Source organism: Protobothrops mucrosquamatus, unplaced genomic scaffold, assembly GCF_001527695.2.
Source record: "Protobothrops mucrosquamatus isolate PMUCROS unplaced genomic scaffold, P.Mucros_1.0 scaffold183, whole genome shotgun sequence".
In the NCBI taxonomy this organism is placed as follows: domain Eukaryota; kingdom Metazoa; phylum Chordata; class Lepidosauria; order Squamata; family Viperidae; genus Protobothrops; species Protobothrops mucrosquamatus.
Genome location: NW_015386542.1, coordinates 86,585 through 111,938, shown reverse-complemented (window position 1 = coordinate 111,938; position 25,354 = coordinate 86,585). Strand labels below are relative to the sequence as shown.

The 25,354-nt window shown below is 36.0% G+C and overlaps 1 protein-coding gene across 1 annotated transcript in view; it reads left to right on the top strand.

The window, feature by feature from the left end:
• Positions 1–25,354, top strand: part of DGKD (diacylglycerol kinase delta) — a 65,255-nt gene that overhangs the window by 922 nt on the left and 38,979 nt on the right. The window contains exons 2-3 of the mRNA XM_015813706.2: positions 17,176–17,478; positions 19,350–19,430. Coding sequence (XP_015669192.1) covers positions 17,176–17,478; positions 19,350–19,430 — 384 coding nt within the window. The remainder of the gene's footprint in view (positions 1–17,175; positions 17,479–19,349; positions 19,431–25,354) is intronic.

Sequence of the window (25,354 nt, the reverse complement as noted above, 5' to 3'; positions counted from 1 at the left end):
GCCACAGGGTCATGCAGGCAGAGGAGGAGCCCAGGTGAGCCGGCGAAGGTGACAGCCGCTTGTGCGGCAGGGGCTGCGGCTTTGCCTAAGGCTAAGCCGGTGGGCGGTGGAGGTGGCGGCCAGAAGCAGATGCGCTTGCTTCTCGGGAAGGACGCGCGGCGCCCGGGCTCGTCCCTGCACCGTGCACAAAGGGAGAGAGAGCCCGGGCACCGCAGCCTCAATTCTCTCGAGGTTTTGGGAAATGTTGAAATCGGGAGTGGATCAAGAAGGCCCCATCCCCGCTGGCAGGGCTCGTACTTGCTTCTAACTCATTCGTTGGGTTTTGGCTTAGCAAAATACGGAACTCCAGCCATTGTGGTTTGTAAGCCATAGCGTATTGCGTGGGCTTCTGTGGCTTGTTCTAGAAGCACTAGTTGTTAAACTGTGAAATGGCTCTGTTTTGAAACCAAGCTATTCTCACGTTCTCCATGGGAAACCAGTTTTTGGCATAAAGAATCCTCCCTTTAGCTTGCTCATCTATGATCTTGCATGCAGACTCCCCCTTTAGGCAGCATAGTGGTCTGGTGAATTCGGTGGCAACAGCAGTTACTCCCAGAGGGAGCACAGCTAAGCAGAAGTTTCTACTATTTTTTTTCGTCTGGGTGATGTGATACTTTGATCTGACCAGTGCTTTAAATGCTCTCATTTTGTGCCAAACTTTATTATTGGTTTAATCAGGATAAATTAAACTGAGTTCGGTAGGCTAACTTGTCCTTACTGACTGGCTCCTCTGTATCTGGTTGCCTATTCAGTCAAGGCTTTTTCAGAGAGTCTTGTCTAAAATATGGAACAACTAGGCACATCCTGACCAGTAACAAAGAACTGTATAACCCTCTGGTAACTAGTTCAAGAGAATAAGAATATATATATATATAAGATGCAGAAGAATAGATGTGGGGGGGGGGGTGATGGCTCATCTGAGCTTGTCAGCTGGAAAGCTGGCAGCCTGGGTTGGAGACTCCACACAATGGGATTAGTTCCTCTTACTTGTCCCAGCTCCTGCCCCACTTAGCAATTCAAAAACATGCAAATGCAAGTAGATAAATAGGTACCATTTCACTGGAAAGGTGACCACATTCTGTGTGTCTCAGCATAGTCATGTTGGCCACATGTCCACAGGAAGGGCTTTTGACACACTGGTTCCCTCAGCTAAGAAATGGAGATGAACGCAGCCTCCTAGAATCAGAAATGACTGGACAGAGAAAACTTTTACCTTTACCTTAGATGGGAGTGATGTCTGGAAGAAAATAATTTGTTTCATCCCTTTCTAGGGGGCAGAACAGCAAATAGTAGCCTCTTTTTTCCCAAAGAAAAAAAGATAGTGAACCCAATAATTGATCTTCCCACTGTTTTAAAAGTTAAGAAACTTATATGCAGTCTCCATCATTGGGAGGCAATGGTGTATTTAGTTGCAGCATATAAGTCCAAGTCTCCTGAAGATTCTAACTAGGAGCACTAGTGACTGCCACTTCTCAATGGCCAACTTGTTAGAGGTAAAGGCTTGGTCACTGCCTGACAGAACTGAGTTCTATTAGCCATACATAATACACATACTGTTCACAAATGCACACTGTGTAACTATTTTGGTTCAGGATGTCCAGAGTTTAGAAAGTAGTATCACACAATCTTCCTGGACCTTCTGCCAGCATTTTTATAACAACTGTAAAAAGGTAAGCTTCTTGGAAAGAGGGAGAAGTGTTATATTTTCTGGTTTGAATTCAGCACTTGACGTTCTTATATGAATAAAACTATCAGTTTTTTGGCAAAAGGTCTATGATTATCTTAAATGGCAAAGATAAATTTAGCTGCCTTTCCCTACTAGACAGAATTGTAGCAATGAATTTCTGATTTCACATCAGAATTATATCTGGGTTCTTAAATACAATCTGTTACAAGTACCACATGTGAATAAGACCATGGGGGGAGGAAGTAAGTCACTGAAGTCTTTTTATACATTGATGCAAAAGAAATTAACTCTGAATAATTACATTTAAATCATCTGGCTGTCCAGATGTTGATGAATGGCCACTCCTAATAGATCCAGCCAATTTAATCAAAGGTGAGGGATATTGAGCATTATTAGAAGTGGCCCAGGTTGGTTGTTGCAGACAAGTTGTCTTTCAGATGGAAGCTTCAGTTTCCAAAGAAGACACATTTTTGTCCTGATCTCCTTCCACTGGTGTTTTGCTATTAGAAGCAATTGTGGAACCCAGGATTTTTGCAGCCCTTTACTCCTTTGGCAGGTATCTCAAGCAGGCTTGTACAGCTCAGTTAGTCTGCTTCCTAAACTCCAACAGTGGTCTCAAAGATATCTTTCCAGGTCTTGCCTTGTAGGCACAACCTCTCCACCTTACTGGTCTATCTTACCAGGTTCTTTTCACCAAAATACACCCTCTGCTGCTTCCATGCATCCAGGCTGAGGGAAGGCTGCCTAGAAGCTGCCATGAGTTTCTTGTTCTGAATTTTATTTTTTTCTTTGGTTGAGGAAGGGATTTCTTCACCTGACAACTTTTTCAGGTGTTTCAGAATATCTGTTTCCTGGTCATTGTTTCAATCTGCAACACAAATGGGCAGGGAGGCTGCACAGATTGAATGCAGGAACAATGTGGTCCTTGTATGGTCTGAAGTATGTTGAACGTACACTTGTTTCCAACAAAACAATTAACTCAAGTATACATTGTATAATCTTTAGTTGAGGATTGAGAAGGGTTATTCTAGGCTTCTCAATTTCTATATAAATAAAATAGAGAAATCCAAGAATATCAGCTATAAAAAAAACCTTTTCTTTCAGACGAGGGTATGTGACAAATGAACTCTGGAAAAAGGCTTATATTTCACATAGGGAAAATATTAATTTGTAATGCAATAGTCATATCTATAGTAAACATTGGGTAACTTGATTAATTTGTCTGGTCGATAATTCATAAAAAGTATAAAACATAACAGAGATGGTAGAAGCTTCATAAAACATTTTCCAAGCCCAGCTTATAATAATGGTGTGTAATTTTTCTTTTCATTTGGTGCCAGTTTAGAGTTCCTGGCAGTGCATTATACATTATAGCAAATGTTTCCTAATTGCTTGATTCCTAGGAAATCAGATAAAACTGAACCACCGATATTTGAAATTTTCCCTCCTTAAATATTTTGATAGTGTTTAAACAATACATTTAAACTGTGATAAAACAATTCCCTTACAATTATGAAAAAGGGTATATCAGTCTCATGAGTGCAAGCATTGCTGAGCGAGAACATTGTGGTATGGCAATTTCCTCAGATGAGAATACTTTAATTAATACTTTGATTAGTACCATATTTTTAGAGAGTTCAAATAAGGCAGAATCCAACTATGAATCACTTACTATGTTTTGCATCATTTCCTACGTCAATATAACTGTAACAAAACCCAAATACTTTGCTTGTGGTATGTGAATATAAACATTTTAAGTACCAGGAGTATAAACAGAAATTATGTATAGCTATTAAGCTTCCATTGCTTTAATCTGCTTGAAAATCTTTAGCTAAGATAAGTATCATTCCCAAGGCAAATCAAGATTTCAGAACTATCAATCACAATGTTTTGTGACTTTTAATCCAACCCTTATTGCTCCTGCTTTCCTTTCATTCATCCAGTGAAAAGTGAAAGAAATAGCATGATTGGAACATATGTTATAGGACTGTGTAAATCCTTTGGAAGAAGTGCTTCAGAATACACTAAACATACAAAGTAACAACATTTTTTTTCAGACTCACATGACTGTCTGGAGGCTGCTCCCAACTGTTTCTGCATATATGTGCAGACACAGCCATTTTCCTTATTATCTGCAGTGTAGCTTTCATGCATTCTGATGCATCTCTTTTGAAGGGTTTGCAGAAAATGGGCATCTTATATGACTCGGCATAATAGTGACAGGACTTCACTGTAACAACAAAGTTTCTAATACTGTTAAAACATTGCTTCTTATTTAAATGAAAGTAGAATAAAGCAAACATTTTAATAGCATTTTCTGTTCTTCCTTATTCATTAATCCCATTGTCCATAACAATTTTTGTATATTGTCTGTTGAAGATTACAGGTATTGTCTGAAACAAAAAATAATTCTTGATAAAACATTCATTTTTATCATAGAGATTCTCCTGAACAGTGACAAGCCAGTTTTGAGTAAATTTGCATGAATATTTGTAGATTAAAATGTATGTATCTATGCTGACTTGGATGTTGCTTGTTCATTTTTTGGAGTAGAGATGCATGTATGGAAATGAAGTGCATTTTAAATATGAATGAAAAAAAACTCAAGTTTCACTAGGTATGAATTGATATCAACTTAGGTTTTTATGGGTACTTAAAAAACTTGAAATCCATAGTCAGTGATAGCTGCATATTAGGTGTGAGTGATAATGGTGATAATGAAAAAAAAGCTAGACTTTCTCAATGAATGCAATCCAGGACAAAAAAAAATCTGTTAAGCAATATGAATGGATGAGTAGGAGTGAGATGCAAGCATACAAAATAACGATCTGGCCATTTGAAGACCTAAGAATGAATGAGAATTATGACTAGTAAGTATTTGCTTAGAAAAAAGTCTTGTTTATTTGATGTGCATGGTGTGAGCATAAATATATACATATAAACTGTAAAAAACATACATTTAAGGAGTGGTTGATTTGATTTATTTATGATGAAAGACTGAATGAGTGAAGGTTACAAGAGTAATGAATGGTTATGAATGTAACACCAATCATTTTTGTCAAGGGTTAACAGTAAATTTGGGAACAAAATGGACATGGAAAAAAATGAAAAGAAGTAAAAGTAATTACTGTAGATCAATAAAAGTACAGTAAAGGGACTGCAGGAAGAGAAAGTAAAAAATGTTCAAGTGAATGGAAAGTAGACTTGAGGAAAAAAGAGATCTGCTAGGAACAGAGTGAAAATTTTGTTATAAAGTAAAGTTTATTGTGCTTTTTTTTATTTACAGAGGAAGTATATGATTAAGTGAATTGTCTTGAATTATGGTATGTTTTGATGAATATACAAAAGATGATGGCTAAATGCTTTAAGAGTTGTATACAATTGAAGTAAAGCATACATGAGAATAAATGAATTCGAAAATGGTTTAAGATGAGGATATGCAATGTATCCTTGATAGTTTAATATATAGTATTTATAAGTAATAGATAAGGAATGCAATGTGTTGGTTCAAGATATGAACATACATTTATTTTGTATGTAGATATTATATTGTTATAGGGTGAGAGAAAGATAATAAAGATAATAAAGGCAACAGGGAGTGTGGCTCTAACAATTAATGGATCTTAGATCCAGATAGTTGCTTGACAGGGGAAATGGAGTTACAAGTGAACAATTGCAAATGATACATAAATAGCAAAAAATAGAATAAATAGATAAATTTTGTGTACCTTCATAAAATGTTTACTAAAGATCTGAAAAATGGAGAAATTTTAATGTGAGCAAATATTGATGGAAAGGTAATAGTTATGGTCTGTTGTGAGAAATAAATGTTTATTAAAAGAAGAATTGACTGCATAGGGTAGAAAATATGGAGGGTAATAATGAATAGTGCTGGTATAAAATATTTTTATTTATTAAATTTGTTTGCTGCCCATCTCACTACAAAGTGATTCAAATCTTTTAACTTTGATTAATTTTCTATGTTTCATTCTCTTAAAAGGGAATAATTTAATGGATATTATGTGTAGTTAAGAAGTTGCTAATAGGTATGTGTGGGTTTACCTCCCTACCTCCCAATTCATTTAAAAAGGAAGAATTCCTTTTAAATGATGTAATAATGTGATGCATCTCTACACTGTATAGACTGGTGCTGCTATTGTGGTTAAAGTAAAATGACTACAAATCATTTCTGAATAAATATAAGGCAGAAAAGTAGAAAAGAGCAGAATAACAAAAATGGGGAAACAATGTTTTAAGGATTTCCCATTAAAGGTGACTGGACAAAGTAAAGTCATTCCAGACAAAATGAATAGAGTAGAAGCAGCTCTGCAGTTAAGCATTTTAATCTGTTTTCTGTTACATATTGGGGGTAAGACACTTTGATCTTGGCAAAAAAAAACACTTTGAAAACATATATGTAACATGTAGCCATTAATCATATAAAGCCAGCTCTTTAAGATACAGAAAGGTGCACTAGGTCCTCTTGAATAGAGATTTTAAATATGCAAGTCTCCAGGTTATTTTTTTGTAGATTGCAACAATTCCTATTTAGCAGTAGCACTGAAAAAAATAAATAGAAGTGTAGTTATACTAATCTATGCAGAAGAGGTTTTCAAGCAAATTTGAGGGGAGATTCAGGGTTTTTTTTGGTGGTCAGGACAGGTGAGGCTTCTGGAGGGTGGACTCAGCTGCTTGAATATAGGTAACTGGCATTCTGTTTTTTGTTTGTTTTGGTTTGTTTGAGAAACTACTGCCTGCAGGTTAGCTACTAATTAAAACAGTACCTTTCCTACACACCATAAGGGGGGGGGAGAAATAAGGTCATGTGAAGCCACAAAGGCTGCAACATCAGCCAGCTTTGAGTTGGCAGCACTGCAGCCATCTCTTCAATCCTTCACCTTCTCCTTGAAGAACATGAGCTAGAAGGAGTAACAAAGTGTGCTGCTTTGATTTCCCCTTCACACATTTCATATTGGTATTTCAGGGGAACAAAGTTACCTTGTGAAAATGATTCCTTTTCTGGAAATTAAGAAAAAATGTGAACACAGGAAGAAAATGGGGTAAGCAAGAATCGGAAGTCCAGTCTTGGTAAAAGGGATTGTGGTGTAATTTTATAATGGGTGGGTGGGGGGAGGGATTGTTTTTGCAGATATGCAGGTTTTGCAGATATGCAGGTTGTTTTTTGCAAGTTGAGAACTGGAAAGTCTTTTGGGGGCTATCTGTGGAATTAAGAAGCAAAAGGCTAGATCTGCAACAGCCTTGGCTGGGAATATCTGTAAAAAGTATGAAGAAGGGGTCTGGGGAGAGAAATCCTGTATTTGTTCCACTTTTGCTTCTGGTAACAAAAGACTTAGAAGTTTGACAGACACTCAATGGGGTGGGGATTTGAAATTAATGTGTCTTTTTTTGGAAATTGAATCTTCTTTTTGAACTTTGGTCTGTGGGCAACAGATAGCTTATGGCTATTTCAATGGTGCTGAATTGTTATATCCAATCTCAACCTTGCCAGTCTGAATGAGAGTTGCAGTTCAACAATATTTGTAACGTACAGATTATAGACTGAAATGTGAGTATCAAAAAGTAAGTTTTCTACCATTAGATGAAAAGGCTTCGGTGTTGCAGCCCTCAGGCTAATGGGCTAGTTCCCATGTGGCATTTGTGATTTGAGTTTGAAACATTTCTTTAGATTAATGAGAAATATTCAGTATTCCAATGAACCATGCGTGTAGGATTTGTTTTCCTAATCCAATTTCCTCCTAGTTACTGTAGGATTGTTCTTCTAATTCTTTTGAATCGTTATAAGCTTTGGAGAGTTTTATGGTATTATAGTAAGTGTTAGTTCTGTAGCCAAGAACTTGGTCTCTTGAATTTATCAGCGAGTTAGATCTTAAGTGTTCATTGCAATAAATCTCATGTGCTAAGAAAATGTTTTCCTTGTATCTCATATATTGGCAAGAAAACATTAAGCTTCTTAAAGCCTGAAATATGTTTAGTCTTAACTTTTCTATTTTATTTCTGCTTCTTATTCACATTCACAAAGCAAATATTCTGCTCCTGGGTATTTATACTGTATAGTATAATGAGATTTTTTATGTGTGAGAGAGGCAATAACATTATAAAACATAATGCCATATTACATTTGTAAGGAAGCACAATCACAATTGACTTGAGTCATAGAGTAAGACAAAGGTTTAACTAGCAGCACTGTACTTCAACCATGTGTGTGTGTGTGGGGGGGGGGGTTGTTCCAGGAATGAAAACAGTAAGTAAAGTTGTAGAAAGTAATTTTAAAAAGGATGTTATAAGCACAACATGTGTTACATACTTTCTCAGTCAGAGCTTCAGTTCTTCCTCAAATGCTTTGACTATTCTGAATATTACTGTGGTGCTTTTAATTTGTCATCCCATCCCTAATATTAGTTTCCTTGTTTATAATAATAGCTATTGTCCATGAGCACATGCACATGGGAGGGAGTTAGATGTGTTTATTAGTACAACTAACCCCAATCATTCACCAGGTCTCACCATGCATGTAAAACGGGTAGTCAACCTTGGCTCTTTTATGACTCGTGGACTTCAACAGCTGGCTCAGGAATTCTGGGAGTTGAAGTCCATGAGTCATAAAAGAGCCAAGGTTGACTACCCCTGATGTAAAACATCCTTGCAGCAAGACCCGTTTCAAGGTGTTACAAAGTTCCCTCAAGAGTCAAGAATTAGATATAAACTACTGCAGGATGTTAAGGAAAGAGGTTTGTCAGATTTGAAACTGTATTTAGATGCTTGTTGTTTGGTCTGGTTAAAAGAGTGAGTGAACCTCCAGAATAAGAGGCTACTTGATTTAGAAAGTCATGAATTAATATTTGGATGGCACGGTTATTTATGGTATGACAAGGTTAAAATAAATGTTGATTTCAACAACCACTTTGTTAGATGTGCCAATCTTCTAAGAGATTGGAATACATATAAAACAAGGTTTTCTACGAAGATGCCTTTTTGGATGTCCCCCAGGAAGCATTTTTTTTTTTTTACAAAAGAAATGGTGGTGAAGCCGGACTGGTAGACTTACGGTAAAATAATATATTTTAATTCTGGTGATCCTATCCTCAAGTCTAAGGAAGAGCTAGAATCAGAAGGACATGTCTGCCACTGGTTACATATTTACAACATATTTTAGACAAAAAGAGTTATGGGTTTGACTTTGTTAAAAATGAATTGGAAATCCTACTGTGTGGTAGTGATAAACACATCATTGTTATAAAATGTTATTGAATTTGAATTTGGAAAATGAATATGTAAAGCATTGTATGATTCAGTGGGCAAGGAACTTTGGATATAATGTCGGAGCACCCACCCTCTGGAACGAGCTGCCCCCAGAGATCCGGGTGATTCCGGATCTCCCCTCCTTCCGCCGCGCCCTCAAGACTTGGTTGTTTCAGCGGGCAGGACTGGCCTAGGGGTATTTTAAATTGGTTTTAACTAAATTTTAGTAGAAGCGGCCTATTTAAATATTTATTTTAAATTATTTTCTTAAATTTTGTATTTTGTATTTGTATCAAACTGTTTTTAAACTGGCTGTAAGCCGCCCTGAGTCCTCCGGGAGAAGGGCAGGGTATAAATATAATAAATCAAATTAAATCAAATATGTGGATGAAAGGTTTAAAATTTACATTAAATTACAATTTAAAAGAACATTTTTATAAGATGATGTATCACTGGTATTTAACACCAGATAGGTTATCAAGAATATATAAAGGCATTTCAAATTAATGTTGGAAATGCAAATGTAGAGAAGAGATTTTTTTTATCATTTATGGTGGACATGTGATAAAGCAAAGAAATATTGGAGTAGGATTCATAGTCTAATACAGAAGATTCTTAAAGTGAACATAAAGGCAAAACTAGAAATTTTTCGTTTGGGTTTAATGGAAAAAGACTTGGAAAAAAATTGGAAATTTTGATGTTATATATGTTGATGGCAGCAAGGAAAAAAAGGAAACTTTGATTTTGGGTTTTACTGATTACATAGATTGTTGTTATAGAAATGGCTAGTTTATATTATTATGTAAAAGTAAAAAGTTGAGGTTTGATGTTACTATCTTATTCTTCTTCTGCACCAAAGGGAATCAGAAGTCAATGACTTTTCTTTCTTTTTCCCTTCTTTTCTACACTTTTTTCTTCCCTTTTCCCTCCCCTATTTTTCCTATTATTTAGTTATAAACTAATAAAAAAGGGGGGAAAAGAGTCTTAGGACAACCATATAGCAAAGTTCAAAATCTCAAGTGAGGCTAGCTGCAGTTCCTTCTGCTCCAAGGGTTGCAAGGCAAGGGACGGGGGAGCCAAGATGGCAAGGCTAGATGTAGGGTCACATCCGAACAAGACAAAAGCACAATGACGGCATCACAAAGGCATAACAAAACCAATATCACAGGATTCAAGTCATGATAAGGCAGGATGAGGTCTTTAGGTCAAAAGAAGCAAATCAGATTCCGGTTTCTCAACACCAACTAAGTTCCAACACCTGGTTAAATGGACACCACCCTGTGCACCTCATTGAGAAAGGCAAGGCAACCTCCTCGCGAATAACCTCATTGATCTCTATTCTCCTCTCTCTGCTCAGCCCTGCGTGTCCATGAATTGAGTGGGGGCAGCAACTCTTCGTTAGTGTTGACTGGTTGCAGGTGCATCTCCTACCCAGTCTGCACAACCTGCTGTTTACCCAGTGATTCTAACTTCGTGTACCGGTGCCTCCTGAGCTACTTTGCCTTGTTTGCCCATCTCTGCCATTTCTGACTTTGGCTCCCCAAGTTTCCCACTGAAGCCATCTCAAGCTCCTAGTCCTCAACATTGCCTCCCTCGGATAACTCTGAAGCCAGCTGTTCCTCCTTGTCCAAGCTAGCATCCAAGAGAGCCATTACAGCTGTACTCATTCAGTTCACAGCCACTCAAATACTAAAATCCTGTGGCTTTCAGGATTTGTTTCTCACAAATGATCGTACAGATACATTGTATCAAAGATGTGCTTTTGAGTATTTGTCCATAAGCTTCGATTAATTTTAATTCCAAAGGTACAGAGCAGATCTTCCCAAATGTTTTGGTTCACTGAAACTATTTAGGATTGTGAGTAAATCAAGTCATAGTGCTAGAAAAAGTCCTAGCACTGACTGCCTGTTTCTGATTAGTTATGTTTGTCTAATTTCTGAGAAGATTGATAGATAGATATGCAGCCATCACTACTGATGCACTTTTTAGTTTCTTAAAATGCTTCTGGGTCTATATAAGGCTTAGAAATATTCATTGAAATAATGATATTACTAGCTGCTCCGTGTTTTACTTGTAACTCCATTTTAAAAATAAAATAAAATGTTGGTATGGACCCTGGAAGATATCAATATAGTTGTTGCCACATGCATTATTATCTAGTGGAAAGTATGTTATGCATTAAAGATTTAAAATATAGAAAATCAAAACATTGGGCTGTCCAGCTTTATTTGGACAGGGACCTTTTCTAGACCATCTATTGGAGAGTCAAACTACAGTGAATTCTGGGATATTTTCCATGTAGGTCATAGGTTGAATCACTGAATATTATAATTAGATTGAAATAATAGACGTAGATTGAATTCTGTTCTGTTTAGAGAAAACAATCTTATAGACCACTGGAAAGAAAAAAAATTATAAATTATCTTGCAGGATTGTAGAAGTTTTAGTCATGATAAGTGTTATAAACTACTGAACATACAGGGCAGAGGAATTTTTTCTTGCAATTTAGCCTAAATAAATTCTTAATCATTTTGAGTAATACTTTACAATCTATTATTTTGCTATTTTACTTTCGTGTTACTTTTATTACAAACTTAGTTATCTGTATTTTTTTTTGCTATACTTCAAGCAGCACAGTTTACCTGTGGATCGATCATATGGCAACAGGATGTGGTGAAGAACAATAGGAATCCAGAATATGTCCAAAATGTAAAAAATAGTAGGTTCTTAGCAGAAAATAGAAATTAAGGCATTACTGTAAGGAATTTTATTGTTTAACTGATGTATGTGAGCTTTTGTGCAGGGTTACCAAAATGACACACATAGCTATATATATGTTCCAGATTTTTTTCAGATTGTTCTACTTCTTCTCATCCATATTTTGCAGAAAATAGAAACAATAATAGGGTTCAGGCACAATGTAGTTGGTGCTCTCCATTTGCAAAGACTTACAGTTTGAATTATATTTCCAACACCAGTAAGTAAAACATGTGCATAGTTGCTTTACGGTTTTTTTTTATTTTGTTTTCATCTGCTTGGCATTCGGATTCCTAAATTCAGGGGATGACTTTTTGCTCATCTATGTGAAGAAATGGCTTTTGCTCAGATACTAATAGATGTTGCTCTTTTCATTAATGAAAAGAGATAAAATTTTGAAAGAAAAATTTTGCAGCTGCAGAGGAGAGGTACAGTAACAATGCATATATTCAGGAAGCAAGAACATTTTCTTTTCTAGAGCTCTTTTTCAAAAGGGTTATTTTTCTCCTTACTCAGAAGACATTGCAAAAATATATTTTCTCCAAAATGATTTTTTTTCTCCTTTATTAGAGGACATTACAGAACTTATAGGAGGATCATTTGATGAGATTATCCTAAATTATTATCCATTAGTAACAACATTGTGCATATATTTCATAATATGTTGTTTTATGCCTCATTAATGTTATTTGCTGAACCAGGCAAATCACTGTTACTTGGATCTAGCCACAGATTACTTGGATCTACACAATGGCCAGGTTGTAAATATAAATGATTCCTCATTTGTTATCTCCTAGAGCAGATCATTTAATCAGGAGGGCTTTTAAAAATAAACATTATTTCCTTCCTTTTCATCTGAAAAGGAAAGTATTATTACTTGGGCAGTCTAGATTTAAATCTTCACTTAACTATAGTACTTAATACAATGTTCTAGGCCAGTGTTTCTCAACCTTGACAATTTTAAGGCCTGTGGACTTCAACTCCCAGAATTCCACAGCCAGCAATGCTGGCTGTGGAATTCTGGGAGTTGAAGTCCACAGGCCTTAAAATTGTCAAGGTTGAGAAACACTGTTCTAGGCTGTGAAAAGGAAAGAAGACACAGCATGATTTTTAACAATTATTCATTCTTATGTGGGTAACTCATTGCATTCTTTGGGACCCAAGTAGTGTTGCTGAAATGCAAATTCTTGATAATGATTTTAATTTTTAATTGGTGCTTGCATTGGCTACCAAGGTAACTAAAATGCATTATTTCCTATGACTAGTTGATAGCTACTGAGAGCATGTAGAAATTCTTATAATAGTACTTGCTCATTTTTGAGTGAGGAGGCTGAATAATAGGTTTCTTCTCTTTAGCCATTTACTGTGGATAACTGCCCACATGTGATACCTAAAAATATGCTGTGAACATGGAGTCCTATTTCTTTTAAAGATTGTTTAGGGAGAAGAAAACTGCTACTTTGCTTTTACCTCAACTCATGGCTCAAAAGGCATTGCCTAGAATTGAAAGGACCGAAAACTGCTAACTGGAATATGAACAAACTACAGAAAAGGAGCAATATATAAAGAAAAAAGGAAAAAAAATGCTATAAAGTCATCTTGATCTTATCTCCAGCCTTTTCCGCCCAAACCCACCAAAGTCTTTTCTAAGCTGCCTGACTATAAATAGAACAGCAGCTCTCTTGCAGAGATGGGCAGCTGTAAACTACAAGTTCATTTTTCTTCCCCAGCAGCATCTGTGTTTTGAAAGAGGCGGCCCAATCACAGTGACATCATTTCTGCTAGTTTTTCATATCTAAGTCATTCACTTATGGAGGTCTTGTAAATATTCTAATACAGGAAAATCCCCTGGTTTATTTTTAATTAAGGGGAGGTAGCAGTGATTTTTTTTAAAGCCAATATTTAAAAGAGATGGAAGAGTACTCAACATTTGCACAGGTGAGTTTGTTCTGTAGATGTGAATAAACACCCTGGTTGGCTGGGAAACATGGGTTGACATAAATTTAAAGTAAACAGAGTGAAGTAGTAGTAGGATACAAAATATCTATTAATCTTTTTTAGCATTCAAGCCTTGATTATGTTTCACCTGTTTTAAATTACTTGTAATAATACATATTTTTCTATTGTTTTCATCGAAAGCATAGCTTTTTTACTTTATTTGGGGAGGAAGCAATTATTAAAATTTGTCTGAAAAATACTTGATTCTTGTTATAATTAGGCAATTTTTGTTTAGGAAAATATAACTGTTAATTTCAACTTCATCTAAAGGCTCATTTATGCATTTTGCTGGTTGAAATTCTGCAGAATCCCTATTGCTGATTTGTTGCAAATTGTAAAATGAGTTGCATATATAATTTATGAAAGATCCTAAGAGGTGACTTCATGATGATGTGGGTAACTTTATAGTAGTCAGGGTAGCTGCTCTTTTTGTCTGTTTTAGTTATAGGGTAGGAAAAATACATATGGCTATGTCTCAAAAAAAAAACTTGCTGATTTTTGAAGATACACATCCTGTGAAGAGTTGAAAACATTCTTAAGAGATTTTTGTATGTCAGTTCTAGGGGGCAGCATCTAACAGAGCATAGCTAATCTTCATACACTAAGGCTGCTAAGCAGATTTGGAGCTTATTATTTATTACACAGTGCATCAAATTAAAAAGATGCTTCAGAATGAGAATAAAGCACGCGTAAGCAACTCTTTAAAGCAACAATGGCTTTTCCTGGAATCCTCTAGCAGCTGTAGCTTTCAAGAATTGCACAAAGATATTATGCTTCTAAGATTCTCTTTTAAATCTAATCAAAAGCTCTGCACAGCCCTATTGATTGATAGATAGTGGGAGATTACCAGGTGATATCAAGATTGTAGGCTAAACTGAGATGTCAGCAAAAAATCATATAAAAGTGTAGAAGCAAATGATTTCTGTGCTATTGCCTTGAAAAATACATGGGTGTGTGGGAAATTAATAGCAATCAGGCTCAATGACATCCATTTTTAGTGTTTTAATGTACTCTCCTTATTATATAATTTTGAGGATTGTAATAATGGATTCCATCTGATAGTGGTTATCCTAGAAAATAAAAAGGTAGTGTCTCATGTTGAACTGATGCCTATGAGTATACATGCCATTATGCCATTAACAGTAAATTAATTAAGATAATATTTCACTGTTTTAGTTTAGGTCAGGCATGTGAAACTGCCAGCCCACGGGCCAGATGCATGACGCTGAAACCACATCCACCCCATTGCCGGCAATGGGGAAAAAGTCTCGATACGTCACGCAGTGTCACGTGACATCACGAGTTTCATATGCCTGGTTTAGGTTATCTTGACTTAGAAGGCAGATGTGATTCTTTTTTTCCTCTAAGACAGGGGTGTCAAACTCAATTTCATTGAGGGCCGCATCAGCATTGCGGTTGCCCTCAGGGGGTCAGGTGGGTGTGGCCAGGGTGGGTGCGGCCTAGTGGGTGGGTGTGAATGAAGTGGGTGTGGCCTACTGGGTGGGCGTGGTTTCGGCAGGCAGCGGGGCGCTCTCCTCACAGCGCCGAGAGGTTGAGCTGGGCGGTGCAAAGCTTGCCAACTTTGCACCTTGTTGCCTGCTGAAACTGGGCAGGCTGGAGGCTAGGCAGCATTGCACTTCTCATCAGATTCGCGCCACCCAGCTCAGCTCTTGGCGCTGTGAGGAGAGCGCCCCTCTGCCTACTGAAACCGGACAGGCTGGGAGCTGGCGGCCTCATGTTTCTTTTTGGATTTGCGCCGCCCGGCTCAGCCTCTCAGCCTCTGTGAGGAGAGCGCCCCGCTGCCTGCTGAAACCCCTCCCCCAGAGCCCATCAAGCCGGATATGTGAAGTAGGCGAGGGCCATTTGCTGGCCACTTCCAGGTGATGGTGCATTTCTTCATTCCTCACAAAGGGTGACACCTCCCCAGCATGCACCCAGGGGGTGGGGCCGACACGGCAGGGGCTGGTTCCTCACTATTTCCAGACAGCCTTGTGGAGCTAAGACTGAATGCGTTTCAGCATAGATGGCCACCACAAAATTGTACATTGACTCCCGGCCGGCCTGGGTTAGGGCCAAGGCAGCGGGGGCCATTCCCTCACTGTTTCCAGGATGGCTTCACGGGCCACATGAAACCACTTCGCGGGCCGCATCCAGGCCTCGGACCTTGTGTTTGACATGTCTGCTCTAAGACTTCTTTGGTTTTAATTTAATAAAACTAGAATTTATATTCTTCTGTAAACAAATTAGAAGTGATGATTGTGCACTTCCCCCCCCCCCATGATTACTAAGAAAACAGCAAGGGAAAACATGAAAATTTGCAGCAATTAGGAAGAACAGGCACTTTAGATAATTTATCCTTCTATTAAAGGGTACTTTTAAGTGTTGGAGACCTGGATGTGCAATAACAGATTAAAATAGGTGAGTATGTGTGGAATATCTAGTTAAAGAAAATAGTTTGGGCCTAGTTATTTTTGTGAATTTAACTAATTAAATGATTTTTAAAGAATCTTCAATATATAACGATAAATAAATTATAGATTGTTTCATATGGTAGGACATGAACTTAGTAGAATGATATAATAAGATTTATATTATTGATCTCAGTGATTACATTCATTGTTAAGTATAATGGTGATGCCTCATTTTAAATTGAAAGCACTGCTATCTTTCATACATGTATTCTTATTTTCAAATAAAGAATGAACTAACAAAAAAGGTTATGGAATTCCTTCAGTATCTTTTTAAATTATTGGTTTCTATGCTGAACTGCTTGAATTGGTAAGAAGAGAGTGTTAAGTGAAGCATTTAAATTAGGTATTATACCACTTACTGCTGATAGACGTTCTCAGTTGGTCAGTTAATGCCAGATCCATTGTATTTGGTTTGAAAACTTTCGTGTTTTAAAGATTTACTATCTTCCAGTATTTATTGACTTTTTTCCATTAAGCTAAGTTTCTTATTTAATCAAAAGTGACTACATGAATGCAGATAAAAATATCATTATAGCTGGATATGCCTATTGTCTGAATGGGGTATGGAGGATGTGTGTGAATGTGGCTAGCTGTGGAGGAAGTGAGAAAAAAAAAAACTTTGTGTAAAGACAGCCTTGGCGCTTCAGCCTGAGAAATGGCAGCCAGCCAATCAATGAGAATATCTGAAATATGTGTGTGTGTGTGTATGTGTATGTATGTACTGGTATGTATGTATATATATGTATATTTCAGATATTCTCGGCCCTGTCCCCTTGTGTGTGTGTGTGTGTGTGTGTGCTGGATAGATTGCCTCTTTGCTTTTTTATTGCTGTCCTCATTTCTTAAATATGCAGCTTGTTTCTTGTGGCAATCAAATGCTGATAGCTTTACATGAGGTATCCTTCTGTGTGCTAACCTTATTCAAACAAGTTACATCAGTATGATAATGTCTTCTATTCACAGAAGCAATTGTTTTTTGTGTTTGGATATAGAAAAGATTTACAGTTCAAATATGTGTTAAGTATTTCCAGCAGAGGGCAGTCAAATAATATTTTTATAAACCTCAGCAATACTTCTTTTTGTTATGGGAGAGGAGCAAGTAGTACAGATAAATGGGCTGTATGTAAAACATTATTGATTTTTTTTGGCTTCCAGACTATTATCAAAGAAGGCATGTTGATGAAGCAAACCAATTCCTTCCAGCGGTGGAAAAGGCGATATTTCAAATTGAGAGGACGAACTTTGTACTACGCCAAAACTGCTAAGGTATGTTATTATCCCATTAACTATAAATATTAAAATAGGATCACATATTTTGTTTTTATTACCAATAGCGAATACAGTTAGCTTTAAAACAATAATATTGAAATGCTCCTAACATGATGCGCATTTCATTAATTTCAGTCTTTGGAGATACTGCAAAATCTTGACAACATTAAATCAGAAAAAATAGGATATATATGGTATTACCAGTGCTTTCTTTCTAAAAAAAAAAAAAAGGTGCCAGAACTCACACATGTCATACAACCTGCCTTGCCTACCCTACAAGGTTCTGTCCAAAAAAGGTGCCAGAACTCCGTTCTGGGCGTTCTACGAGAAAAAAAACCCTGGTATTTTATTGGGAATTCCACCTCTGTGCAATAGGCCTAGATGCCTTCAAGTTTTACTTTATATAATAAAGCTGAATCTAATACAGAATTTTTCTCATCCTGGATATTGGAAGCACTTAATAACTTAGTTACAGTAGTCATTAAGAGCAATAACTTTATTCACTTGGCTTTCTTTCACAATCTCCTCTTGACAAAAATTAGTTTTCAGACAAATTCATTATAATGAAAACACCTTGAATTTATCATGATTGGTTACTTGCATATTTACCAGGAAAGGTTGAGCTGTCAGTATCTTCTAGATATGCAGAGAACTCTCCAGTTGAATATAGAGATTCAGAATACAACTTTAAGATTTTTTGTTTTGAAGTGCATTTGTCAATAAAAATGCTTCTAGATATGAAGAACTTGTATTTTTATGTGTGGAGATCTGTTAGAAATCAGATCCCTCTAGGTACTTGAGCATAAGATCTGTTCCAGGTCTTAATGGTTACACTAATTTTAATAAATGGATTCCTTAAAACAGTGGCATCTTTTTACAAGCTTTTATAGAAGCCTGAAAAATGTTATACTGTTTTAGCTAAAAATAAGTTAAACAGGCCTAAAGTATTTATTAATAATTGTTAAAAATACAGCCTTAATGCAAGGAGTCATTTGGTGCACCTCTTCCATTGGAAGTCCCACCCTTTCTTGTATGGTTCAAGTTGAGAGACAGATGTAGCTTTGAGAAGTACCCAACTTCCATTGCTCAGAAGAGCAGTTATGGGCAGTTGGGCAGATGGACTTTAGATATACCATTTCACAGTGCTTTGCAGCCCTTTCTAAGCGGTTTACAAAGTCAGCATATTGCAACAATCTGAGTCCACATTTTACCAACCTCGGAAGGATGGAAGGCTGTGTCAACCTTGAGCCGGTGAGAATTGAACTGCTGGCAGCCGGCAGTCAGCAGAAGTAGCCTGCAGTACTGCATTCTAACCACTGCGCCACCATGGCTCTGTCTTCATCTCAAGTTCTCTCTATTGACATCCTTTCCCAACTGCAAAACCTATTAAAGCAGTTCTTTTTCAACGAGTCTGAGATCTGTTTTGTATGTAAGGAACTTTCAAGAGCCAGTTTCCACAGTAACAACAATAGGGCAGATGAAATGTTTGCTGATGGACAAAAGAGATAGTGGAATAGTAGAAGTATAAAGCCATTATACCCAGTATAATCCTGTGTATAGGCAGCAATTTGCTTCTCTGATTTTATATGGCATTTTGACTCGTAGAACCTGTTTGGGGGAGATGGATTTAAATTGTCAATGCTGTCATAGAGCATAGGACCTAATTGCACCATCTGGACAGGTCATGTTGCCATTCATCCAGTCCATCAGCCACTTCTAAAAGATTTAGCTATCCTCATTCTGGTTAAATAGACAAGAAAATCTCCTGTGAAGAAATTACCCATAATAGTTATTTTAAACTCCAAATTTTGTGCATTAGACTTTCTTTTTGTTCTTGAATTAATTCTTACCTTTTTAAAATTTTCCAGTCAATTATTTTTGATGAGGTGGATCTGACAGATGCCAGTGTGGCAGAATCTAGCACTAAAAATGTCAACAATAGTTTCACGGTAAGATTTCTTGCAATCTATATCATAATAAAGCATGTTTGTTTTATTATCCTTACTTGGGATAGCATAAAATAAAAAGCAAAGGAAGATCAAAAGGGGGAGTTAAAAACCTGGGCAGAAAGTACTGAAATTACTAATGCTCAACTTTGTTGAATGATTATATCTTTCTCTATGAAATAGTGATGTATAATTCTATTGCTTGGATTATAAAAAAATGTGCATAGCAACTTTGATTGGTTTTAATATTGCGGATTTGTTGATATCTGGGTATGACAAAATATAATTAGTATAAATCAGTAACATTTTATTTTTTTTCAGGCCAGTTGATGTTCAAATTCCCATTCTGCAAGCTAATGATATTACTTTAATTCATACTGTTTCTATATTTATTGGATGTTTTATTTTTTGTTCTTAAATATGATACTTATATGCCTTGGGAATGCATACTTTTTAAAGAATATGATTTGAAGAATGAAACTAGTGGTTCACCAGAGTGCTGAAAACTTGCCAAAATATGTTGTAAGAATATTTATGGATCAAAAATTCAATTTTGAAGTCTGTTTCTATACATTCTTGCAGTACCATGGTCCTATATATTTATATAATTATTTTATTTAAAAAGGTGGAAAGTAATTTGCAAAAATGACTGTTTCTCATTTTATATTTATATGAATTCCCAGGTTTTCCAGCTAGCCAAAGTATTTTACTGTATAGGATATTATTTCAAGCTTTGGGAATAAAATAACATTTTAGTGTCTGTTTCTATGCAGCACATTTTAGGAAGGACATTGACAAATGGAACATGTCCAGAGGAGAACAACTATAATAATAAGTTCCTGGAAGGAAAGACTGGAAGAACAGTTGGAGACAGTTGATATGTTTAGCCTAGAGAAGAGAAGGCCTTGGGGAGATATGGTGGTTATCTTCAAGTATCTGAAGGGCTTTCATGTGTAAAATGGGACATAACTTGCCAGAATTGTTTCAGAATATAAGACAAAAAAATGATAGTTTTAAATTGGAAGGAACTAGCTTTCAGCTGACCATCAAGAGATTGCTTCCAACAATAAAAGCTGTTTAACAATGAAGCAGTGAATTCTCCTTTGCTGGAGATACTTAAAGAGAAGCTGATCCAGAATGCTGTAACAGTGGGTTGCTTCACTAGGAAAGGAATAGACTAGATGAGCTCCATGATCCCTTAAAATCACTGCATACAGTGATTCCATTATATACCTTATATAAAAAGAAATAAAATCATAGTTTTCAGCTTGGAAAATAAATATTGTTAGTACTTCCTATAAAACTGCCTAACAAGTAGAAAGACGGCTATTTTTGTTACTGTTTCATTAGCAATACTCCTGAGTTTCTTTGCTAGTTTTTATATAACCTATAGCCGTGGTGGCGAACCTATGGCATGCGTGCCACAGGTGGCACGCAGAGCCCTCTCTGTGGGCACGCGTGCGTCGCCCAGTCCTAGGCCTTCAGCTGGGTTTTATAAAATCTTTTCGCTTTAGGCCTCCGCCGCCGTGTGAAAAAAAAGGTTCAATCAATCAATCAATTAATTTCAACTTCTTGAAGGAAAAAAAAGATCTTGCAAAGTTGGAATTGATTGATTGAACTTTTTAGTTCCACCCAGTCTGCCATTACCACCGCAGCCACGTCCACCCAATGGGCCACGCCCACCCAGCACCCGATGATACATAAATGGGTTTTGAGTTGCAGTTTGGACACTTGGTCTCTAAAAGGTTCGCCATCACTGACCTATAGTTTTCTCTTTGAAGAGTAGCATTTTCTTCTCAATTTGTTTTTCTGCAACTTTGTTATCTGTATACTTTGAAGATACATTGAACAGAAAAGGCATACTATTTTAGAAATGAGACATGTTGGTTTAAAAGCTTTCTAGAGTTCATTTTCGTTGAATTTCCTGTTGAATCAATACAGTTCTGCTGCTGATAATTATCATTACTGGGAGTGTTTAAAATTGTGGACAGAAAAAGAAGAGTCCATCAGCTTAGTTTATTACAATCTATCATTTCCTTTATGATTTTGACTTCAGTTTAGTTATAGTCTCTAGCAAATATGAAGGTCTCTTGCTTAGATTTTAAAAGTTAATAAATGATTAGTTATTTGTAGTTTAAAAGTTTGCTATAAAGGCATCATCACAACATAAGCATATAACATGTTTACCTGGTATCAGGAGAAAGAACGGGAGTAAATTTGTGAAGAGCTGGAAAATAGCATATTTCTATATCCATGAGTTATCAACCTTTCTTGATATAACATGAGAAACAAATAGTTCAAGATACAATGAATAATACATCATTCCATACTTGTGTATAAGACTACCTGCAGATAAGTAAGCCTTAAGTTTTTAATCAAAATAGCATGCATAATCCACGGATAAACCTTCCCACATTTTTCATGGTATTTTGGTTTAAAAAAATCAAGGGTCATCTTATCTCTGGATAGGTTTATAGCAAGTACATGCAGGAAAAACAGGTACCTTTAAAAATGTCATTGTATATATTCATCTGCAGGTAAGCCAAACCCAATTATCCATATGATATGGATAATACAGTATGGTATTATCCATATTATACCTATGGGATAATCAATTACAAAAAACAACCCAATAAAATCAGCTAAAATGCAAAACAAAATGAGATACAGTTACAAGTCATCGACTATTATATGCATAATCTCAGATGTGCAATCAATATTTAAAAATAAATAAAATTTTAAAAGGAATATCTACATACTATAAATAATAAATTTTCCCAGCTGTAGTGAGCTCCCTCCCTTTCTAAAGATAATAAAATTGATTCTACCTGAAGAGTATTATGGAATTGATTTCGCTGTCTAAAAGCTAGTCTTTTGTCTGTGCTTTTTTTACTTTAGGATTTTTTTCCAAACCAAAATACCATGAAAAATGTGGGATGGCTTCCTTAGGAAGAAAAAGCACAGACAAAAAAGCTTGTGAAATTGCATAAGCATCTTGAGTATATAAGATAATTCTCCTTAAACTGACTAGAATCAATACATACTAATACTGAGCCCTATCTTGTTACTGTTGAAATATAAAGTTCTATGCACATTGGTGCCACTTAAATAATCCCATATTAATGAAGTTGTTCAAAATAATGAACTTTTGCTCAAGTTTCCTTTTAACTTAATTTAGGTTATCTGCAAAATCACCTCTCCATGAATTATCTGCCTATCCCACCAGAGTAGATAGGGCGGGCATGCTCCTGGTCCCTTCCCATAAACATTGCCATCTTGCTCTCATAAGCAAGCCTTCTCCATTGTAGTCCCTGCCTAATGGAACATCTCCTCTCCCAGATCCAACAGGTCTCCAACTTTTAACTTCTGACTTGGCATATGGTGAGGTCAGATTGTAGATTGAATGAAGGAAGTATGACTGAGGTACCAGGTTTTTCTGTTGTTTTTTCCTGTTATTGTTTTTTGTTCTTATTGTTATTCTTGGTTATAAGCCAACCAAAATGTGTTTTAAGATGGGTGGCTAAGCAGATGTTTTAAATAACATATATTTGATTTCAGTCTCCATTGATCAAATACTGTTGGCTTTCTCTGTCACATTGCTTGCCCTCTAGAAAAGCATCCCCTTCAGACAGTTGTATAAATCCTCATTCTGATGGTCTTAAAAAACATGGCTTTTCCTCCAAGCTTGGGCTAGGGTTGAGTGGTAGGCCTCCTATGGAAATATGTATGCCAGTTTTTATATTCTGTGGCTGTATCATGACACCACTGTTCTTTTTTCTTCATTATATTGTTTTAATACTGTACTCTTTTTATTGCTGTACGTTGCCAGGAATTGCTATGGAGTTGGACAAATTTAATACATAAATAAAACTTTTGACTTGCAAGCAAGCATATATTTCTTTGATAATAGAAAGTTTTCTCTGCCTGAAAACTGATATTTTCCTGAGAGAAAATAAGGTAGGATATAAGTAAGATATAAAATATGCTTTCTATGTGCTTCGTGGAATTTTAAAATAAATTCTTCTCTGTGTTGCTACGCATTAGAGATCTATACTGTATGTGTAGAGATATAGGCATAAAATGTGTACTAGAATAATGCATTATTCAAAAACTATTCAGAAGAGGTTTCAGTCTTATACAAGGACAAACCTGTTATTCATTAAAGCATCCTGACTTTTTTCCAGCCTCCACCTGAGCTGAAAAAAAAGATACTGCTTTAAGACTTGTATTAACTTTATGAATAAGCTTTTTATCAAAGAAGGCACTTTCTATAGTTAATATTACTCTTAAAGCATAAACAGCTGTAATATATATCCACTTTGCATAAAATGGATATTAACTTTTTCTGTTCCCATTAAATCATTATTTTAAAATAAGACTGAGGAAACACGTCAATAGCCTTTTGTCCGCTAAGAATGTCATTTTCATCTGTTCTGAATTACTTTCATGAAATATCAAGACCGAGTCTATATTTGCTACCTCTGAGGTTAGGGAAAATCCAGGGGAAATGTTCCCAGCCACAGATGAAGGCGGGTAGTATGTGAGCAGGCAGAATCTCTTTTCCACTATGTTTGTTACCTTAGGACTGCCCTCTACAACTGAAGTCTGCGCTGCTGGTAGGGGTGGAGTTCATCTCTGGAAGTCTTCATGCACCCTCTTCTAGGAAGTACCTCTTGACTTTACCACAGACCGGAAACAACATGTTTTCACAGCAGTGCCTGTGTCCTGAGTTTTCTGTGAGCAGGAGATTTCTGCCCCTGCTTTTCTTTCAGTACACAGCTAATCAGTTTGAATCAGAATTCCCAGAATTTGGTTGAGGGAAGAAATATTCCTATTAGTTTTTGCTCCAAATTTTTCATAACTTACTTGTTTAAAGGAAAGAAGACACAAACTCAGAGACATGGAGTAGAAAAACAGTGATGGTGATATTGTGATTTTATGTAAGAAAAGGGAAGTGGACTGAAACTTACTGAAGACCGCATGCTCTTTATTATTAGAATCCATCAAGAATCAGATATTTTAGAGTAAGTTGATCAGGTTCTTTCTGTTACTTTGTAGTGATAACAGTAATGGATTTCACTGTGTTACTCTAGTCTAGTCTGTATTGTGGCATAAATGAATGCATTTTAGGACTGAAAGTACATGAGAGAGAATATTGCTTCCAGAGATACAATTAGAAATGTCATATTTTCCAGCATAGAAAGAGTTGAAGAGCAGATCTAACGTTTGCAGTCTTATTATAATGTAACACCTAATTTCCTCATATACATGAATTAAAATATTTCTGTACATGTTGATATCTTTAAAATTGTTTATCAAATAGTGGGCACTCTGGAATAAGAGTTCTATCTGCAGAATAAACAGTAAGTAAACAATTTTGGCACTTATGCTGTTACTAACTATAACATTTAAAACATTTAAAATGATTTCTGTTATAGTATTTTCTCTGTTTCTTCTTGCTATTTTCTCAGTATTTAAGCTACTAAACAATACTTCTGGCACTTTCTTACATTAGTGGTAGGTGATGAGTATATTCCTTGAGAGTAAAATACCCATTTTTCTGCTTAATGTTGAATTTATTCTTTGAAACAAGAAAAAAACATAGTATGCTGGAGTTCCCAAACTGTGAATCATATCCCTTCTTATTTTAATTTTAATTTTGCTTTATTTTGTTTTATGTATTTATTTTTATTTTTTTATTTTATAAATAACATAAAGCAGTAAAGTCCAAATTATCTAGTTAGTCTTGTAAATGTAAAACAAGAAACCCAGTTTCCAGAAAGTGTACAAAACTGAGCAAGCACAGTCTTATTTTTAATATAGTTGTGCATTGTTCCTTTCTAATAAGAAAGTTTTAATTTTATAAACATCATAGTTCCATTTTACACAATATATATACATTTTAATATATTTATTGTGGAGTCCTT